This window comes from Salvia hispanica, chromosome 1 (genome assembly GCF_029641045.1).
Source record: "Salvia hispanica isolate PSC_SH4W2 chromosome 1, Shi_PSC_v1, whole genome shotgun sequence".
Lineage (NCBI taxonomy): Eukaryota > Viridiplantae > Streptophyta > Magnoliopsida > Lamiales > Lamiaceae > Salvia > Salvia hispanica.
This window is the reverse complement of record NC_142692.1, coordinates 409,882-415,965: the sequence shown is the minus strand read 5'-3', so window position 1 is coordinate 415,965 and position 6,084 is coordinate 409,882. Positions and strand designations below refer to the sequence as shown.

General features: G+C 37.0%; 2 protein-coding genes across 2 annotated transcripts; both read right to left on the bottom strand.

The window, feature by feature from the left end:
* Positions 1-384: 384 nt before the first annotated feature.
* LOC125219356 (rRNA-processing protein) lies at positions 385-2,198 on the bottom strand. The gene is made up of 3 exons (XM_048121317.2): positions 1,941-2,198; positions 1,055-1,164; positions 385-897 (listed from the first exon to the last, which is right to left on the bottom strand). The coding sequence occupies exons 1-3, from the start codon at positions 2,119-2,121 to the stop codon at positions 619-621; spliced, it is 570 nt and encodes a 189-aa protein (XP_047977274.1). The 5' UTR covers positions 2,122-2,198; the 3' UTR covers positions 385-618.
* A 982-nt stretch (positions 2,199-3,180) lies between these two features.
* LOC125217993 (zinc finger protein CONSTANS-LIKE 13-like) lies at positions 3,181-5,076 on the bottom strand. The gene is made up of 4 exons (XM_048119579.2): positions 4,359-5,076; positions 4,072-4,251; positions 3,664-3,926; positions 3,181-3,513 (listed from the first exon to the last, which is right to left on the bottom strand). The coding sequence occupies exons 1-4, from the start codon at positions 4,869-4,871 to the stop codon at positions 3,423-3,425; spliced, it is 1,047 nt and encodes a 348-aa protein (XP_047975536.1). The 5' UTR covers positions 4,872-5,076; the 3' UTR covers positions 3,181-3,422.
* Between the last annotated feature and the right edge of the window lie 1,008 nt (positions 5,077-6,084).

The window sequence follows — 6,084 nt, the reverse complement described above, 5'->3', positions numbered from 1 at the left end:
CTAATGAAATTGAATAATAGTACTAGTACCAAAGTGTTTTTTTTGGGTAAAAGTGCCACTATTTGACTTGTCCTTGCAAAAGTTGTGGCAAGTTCAATGATAAGCCCTCAATTTTTGTGGAATATGGTCTTTAAAGCAATTAAAACAATGGATAAACATAGCACTTTACCTCTGCTTTGAATGCTACTACACAAAAAGAAAAAATCATCACCAAATAGATAGTACTACTACTGATAATACTTAAGGAAGTGTCACATATATAAAATAAAAGCAGTAATTATTTCTGCTGATTCTGACAAACATGATTCATTTGACCTGTATTACTTGATATAAGTGAAATAGTTTGAGACTTTTTGATGACTGTAGTATCCGTAACAACTAAAATATATCAACATTACAAATTCTTTGATTTTAAATTCACTCCACACAAGTACAACTGGTTAACTGGACTCTCTTTCCAATACTTATTGATATCACACATTGACAATATTTGAATTTTGAAGGAATGGCATTTCACACCATGGGACAATATTTCAGCAGTGAAACCAAATTATAGAGATAGAGAGAGGAGAGGAGTTATTTTTGGGGCAAATTTTACATATACAACAAAAAGGTGTGTTAACTAGTTGAACCTTGGATTGCTTCCAACATATGCTCAATTCTGTATTTCATGACAGGTTGACCAGACCTCGTTTTCTTATACATTTTCTCCTTCAGCGCTCTCCTTCGAGCTTCTGCTGCCTCTCTCTCTTCCTTCTTAGCCTGCATCATGGCTTCCCTCTCAATCCTATCTTTCTCCTGCTCGCCATGCTTCTTCTCGTACAACTCCTGAAGGTTTCGCGCATTCTTCTTGTACTTCATCTTCTTCTGGCTGGCGTTACCACCGCCATTTTCACCCTGCCATAAGCCGAATTGTAAACTTTGAGACAAATTATCCGGAAAGTAAACTAATGCACTTGGATACGAGCAGCAAGCGAAACCACATAGGAACACTACATAAGTAGCAAGAATGGCGAGAAAGTGGAAAATGAATTAATTGGGAATAAATTCAAACCTCTAACAGTTCTTGAGCAGTGGAAGGAGTGCTCTGGCGCTCTTGCTGATTTAGAGACTTCTTATATTTCTTAACATACTTTGCGTTCTTATAGAATTCTCTCTGCTTTTCTGCAGAAGAAACCAATTGTTTAGTAAGCAGGCGTAGGAGTTAGCAACTCTTGGTTCCCTATGCATAAGTGTTAGACACGCTTATAGACATGATTGCAGCATTCGCAACATCTAAAACCTTATCACCACTACAAGTGATAAATTGGAGAACAAAAGTGCAACTTTAAATTTTATTCCAAGATCAGCAAAAATAGAGTCTCAACCTCCACAACTGTGCTATGAGCCTATGCCAAGCCTGTTGCAAAAATCATCTAACGCGACGAATAATTCACACCGAGCTTTGGGCGGGCAAAAAAACCCTTATCCCCAACTTAACATTCACTAGGGCCTACTGAACTACAGCTATTCCAATCAACTTTATGCAGAGTGATTTAGTTTTGGTGAGCAATTAACAATGTGTTGATCCAACCAGCTAGCTCCCAATAACAACTCAATAAATTTCAGGCGAATCAAAGATTCAAAATTGAGGAAATATAGTACTACTCCGCAACAAAATAATCCAAACATGGACACAAATCATTAAAAAAAACGTGGATATTCACAACTTCCTTGAATGGATCAGCAAAAGTTACCATTTTTCGTACGAATATAGCTACCCAAACACACATTCATATTGCAAATTTGCAATCCCCTAGATTGAAGAGAAAAAATTACTCCTAATAACTTCAAAGTTGAGATTACATCAAACAAAACTAGCAAACGGTTTCTGATTTCAAGTTTCAGTATACTAAAAGAAGCAATTTTTTTAAAAAAATTGGAGAAATCGAGAGACATACTGATAACCGAAGGGTTGTACGTGTCATTCCTGGCTTTAGCATTGGCAAATGATGCGAGCGACAGGCCACCTCGCCCTCCGAGTCTCTGCATATTCTTCTTCATCTTTTTCTTGTTGGTGACGCCGCCAATTTTCGCCTCATTGTCATCGTTGCGGTGGGGAACCCCTCCACCTCTCTTCATCGTGAAAATTTCGATCAAGTTACAGTGCTGCAATGGAAGAAGCAAACCCTAATTGCAAATTCGGAAAGGGAATAGATAACTTCCGCACAAACAGCTGATTTTTTAAGCCCGAAATCCCAAAACTCGGCCAGCCCATTTCAGGCCTTGATTATAACGGGCCGAGCCAATTTTACAGGCTCGAAATTTCGTTACGGGCCAACAAGTCACTTAGGCGGGGTTCAGTTAACGAGATAGTGAACTAGTTGAGATAACCTTATGTAAGATAAAATTAGTATTGGATTTTATATTTTACTTAGTTGACTAGATTATAAAAACTGAAAATATTTAATATTAGTTTATCTTAAATTAAAATTGTTTATTTGAATAGATTTGTAAAATAATTAAAATTAATTAATTTAAACTCAAAACCTTGCTTTAGTTCGAGAACTCAAAATCAATCGAAATCAAATTCTGCTTATATGATAAATTGTTAAAAATTTGGAACGTATAAATTTAACTAATTTCGTATTCAAGCTTTGCTTATATGATAAATTGTAAATTAATTTTCAAATAACCGAGTAATTAATGTATTGTCATATTTCGTGCATAAGTTCCGCTTAGGTGTGCCCATTTAAATTTGTCAAGATTTTCGGCCTAATATAATTTTTTTAGGGAGAGGCTATCACGAGGTCCATGATGCATGCACCTGTATATATGTATAAATTGCAATAAATGTATACACCTTAAGTATAAAAGCAATAAATTAGTACGGAATGTTTCCTTTTCCAAATCCCCAATTCCATTTGTCTTTAATCAAATAAAATTAAATTAATTCAGTGAGGTCCACTTATAAAGAAATAAAATTTAATCAAACTAAAAATTTGATTGGAACCCGAAAAATCGGCCGGTTTGACCATGAATCGTTGGCCGATTTCAATTTATCTAATGAAATTTGATCCCTTACCCATGGACACTTTTGTGAAATTGTAAACTTTAAATATTCTTATATAGTTACTAATTCATGTTTAATTATATAAAATAATCTTAAATCTCTTTTTGTATGCTACAAACGCCGAAATATATAGTAGTATAGTACATATGTATTATACACATTCTTGGGAGAAAAGGAGAGGATAACAAACAACTGTGTGTTCTAACAGCTACAGTACATTTGTTTACAGCATAAACAAGGAAAAGCTAAGCTAACATTTGCCTAACTAACTGCTGTTAGTATGTGCTAATAATCCAATGAATATGCATACCCGCATTTCACCAAACACTCGAACTTCGATTTCACAATCTCACTGTTCGCGCTGCAGAAACTAGCGATCCTTCTTTGCAAAACGGCCCTTTATTCTCACCCTACTTTCTGCTCGAACTTTTCTTGATTCGTATCTCACATGCTTGTCGTACCTGTAACACAACGACAATTTCCAACAGAGATGTAAGAAACTCAAGTTATATTAGATTCAAGTTAAGATTATGTAAAACAGTTTTATCACTTTTACATAGTAATAACATCCATCACATGACATGTTTGAAAGGAGACTCAAATTCTACTACCTTCTAGTTTTCTTCTTCTCCTTGTAGCGTGATAGCGCAGAGTCTCGCTCTTGGCTGTTAAGCTCACGCGTTGCTGCAGTAGGAGGCAGTTGAAAGGCCTGGGAATCGACAGGAACACACGGTTGAATGTCTTGAATACCATTTCCAACACCAGCACTGTCTGAGTCCTTGTCCGGCACCAAATGGCTCATCTCACTGATGAAATCACCGAAATACGCGGAAGGAAAGCCTTCATCAACGAAACACCAATCACCAATACTAGCCTGCAAAATAGTATTGAAACAACACTTGTTCGTAAAATCAAACGAATAACGTAATCCAACAACCAATGAAATAGTAGAACATACCATCATTATCAAGATAATAGACTATTTTACAAACAAAATTTAATCAACTCAGAGACATTACCGGCTCGGCCTTAGTTTCGAGGCCAGTCGGACATTTTGCAGCTACTTGTGGCTGATTGTTTTCCACAAATGCTTCAAAGTCCTCTTCAAGGGAGCCACTGTAGTTTGGATCCTTCTTCGCCATCTCGCGTAGTTGGGAAAATATTTCCTCCTTGTGCTTGCCACACGATGCATTTCGATTCTGATAGAATCACGGCATTAAACCCCAAATCGTGTAACGAATGTGCATATATAGACATCAGTTGAGAAATCGGACAAAAAAAAAAAAAAAAAAAAAAAACAGAGAACCTTAGGGAAAGGGGGCAAGGCGGTAGCCTGAAGAGCGGGGGCAGAATCGTCATAATTATTGGCGACGATCAAATCGTTGATGGTGACGACAGTCGGCGTCTCCCACACCAGCATATCGAGAAATTCGTTTCCGGCGCCGAGATCTGATTTGTTCTTCTCGAAATCCTGCAAGCCTAGAAATCTGAGGAGGTCGGTGAGGGAAGGGCAGCCGGAGAAGCCTTCGAGGGGGCGGCGGTCGTGGATGGAGGCGAAGGTGTTGTGGATCTCCCAGTCGCAATTCTGGCAGAGGACGGTGGATTCGGTGGAGCAGAAGATGGAGGAGGGCGAGGAGCTGCAGGAATCGCAGAGGAGGGAGCGGTTGTGCTTCTGGAAGAGCGGATTGGTGGAGTGGACCTCGAGATCGCAGCTGAAGCAGAGCTTGGCTGAATCCGCGCGGCAGTAGAGGAGCGCCTTGGACTCGTTGCAGAAATCGCAGAGACGCTCTGTTTGATCTATACAACTTTCTTCACTCATGGCGTTGGAATGATTCTACTGGGTTGGGTGTGAGGAAGAAGATGGAAAAACGGAAAGCTAACCTTATCGCAATTCACGACTCATAATATCTACTTATAAATTGTCACACTGAAACTCCTACTCCATTTGTTTTTAACTCAATTCTATACTTGGAAACATATTTTGACTTTCTATTTCTCCCAATATGTAATTACTTACTCCATATAACTTTGGAATAAAATAAGTATCAGTGATGGTGAATATATCAATGTTGTCTTGATAACAAAACATAAAGAAGCTAATTTTATAGCTATTTTTTTTTAATCAAAATTATAAATATCGAGTGGGGGTATATTAGGGTGCTACCACCCCTTAAAATAACACCGTACCATCATTCATAGTCAATCATTTGTACACGTGGACGAATAATAAGCTGTCACGTGGCAAAAAAAATTTTAAAAAAAATGAAAAAGACCGGCCAGCAATTTGTTGGTCTTTATCCAGTAATTTTTTTTGTCCAGCAATATCCGACACACTATACAACAATCTATAGATTGTTGTGTAGTGTTTGTAATATTGATGTGTAGCGTTTATATATAATATTGCTGTATAAGTGGTGTCACGGTGTGACTTTAAGAGGGGTGGTCATTTTAACACAAACCTACCAAGTGGTACTATAAGAGATGGTAGATCGTAAACACCATTTGATAATGTGTTACATCAAATAAACATTTTTGAGAAACGAATGCCGTATTGCTACGTAATTAGTGATGTCAATTGCCACAATCGCAGTCCAAAAGGTAGCTGCAAGTCGATTGCTACTTTGCTAGAGAGATGTAACATCAAACAATGACTTTTCTTGTTCTCCAAGTTTGAAATTATGAATAAGCATTTAATTATTAATAAAATCTTGGTTAATCTACAATACATTCAATTTTAATATAGTTGTACTTGAGGATACGAATGAAAACCCATCGTTTTCACTTTTCAATACACTTTCTGTCCTTGTTAGTATAATCGGTATATATATCGTATGAGGACAAGAAATATGTGAATATAGTCGAAATAGATTTTTTTCTGCATACTATTCTGAGTTTCTGACTACATGCATAGACTAACGCTTTTTATACTACATTATTTTAATGGATTATATTTACTCCATGATAATACGAGATGAATGGTCTAGATTAGATCTTAGTATTAAACAAAATGGATAACTTTTTTAGGAGAAAGG

Excerpts from the sequence above, each read along its gene's own strand:
- LOC125219356 (XM_048121317.2), bottom strand. The coding sequence starts at position 2,121 with ATGAAGAGAGGTGGAGGGGTTCCCCACCGCAACGATGACAATGAGGCG. Across the intron at positions 1,165-1,940 it reads GTACAACCCTTCGGTTATCA|AAAAGCAGAGAGAATTCTAT; the intron begins GTATGTCTCTCG and ends TTTCTTCTGCAG. Across the intron at positions 898-1,054 it reads CTGCTCAAGAACTGTTAGAG|GGTGAAAATGGCGGTGGTAA; the intron begins GTTTGAATTTAT and ends GGCTTATGGCAG.
- LOC125217993 (XM_048119579.2), bottom strand. The coding sequence starts at position 4,871 with ATGAGTGAAGAAAGTTGTATAGATCAAACAGAGCGTCTCTGCGATTTC. Across the intron at positions 4,252-4,358 it reads CCTTGCCCCCTTTCCCTAAG|AATCGAAATGCATCGTGTGG; the intron begins GTTCTCTGTTTT and ends TGATTCTATCAG. Across the intron at positions 3,514-3,663 it reads GAGAAGAAGAAAACTAGAAG|GTACGACAAGCATGTGAGAT; the intron begins GTAGTAGAATTT and ends GTTGTGTTACAG.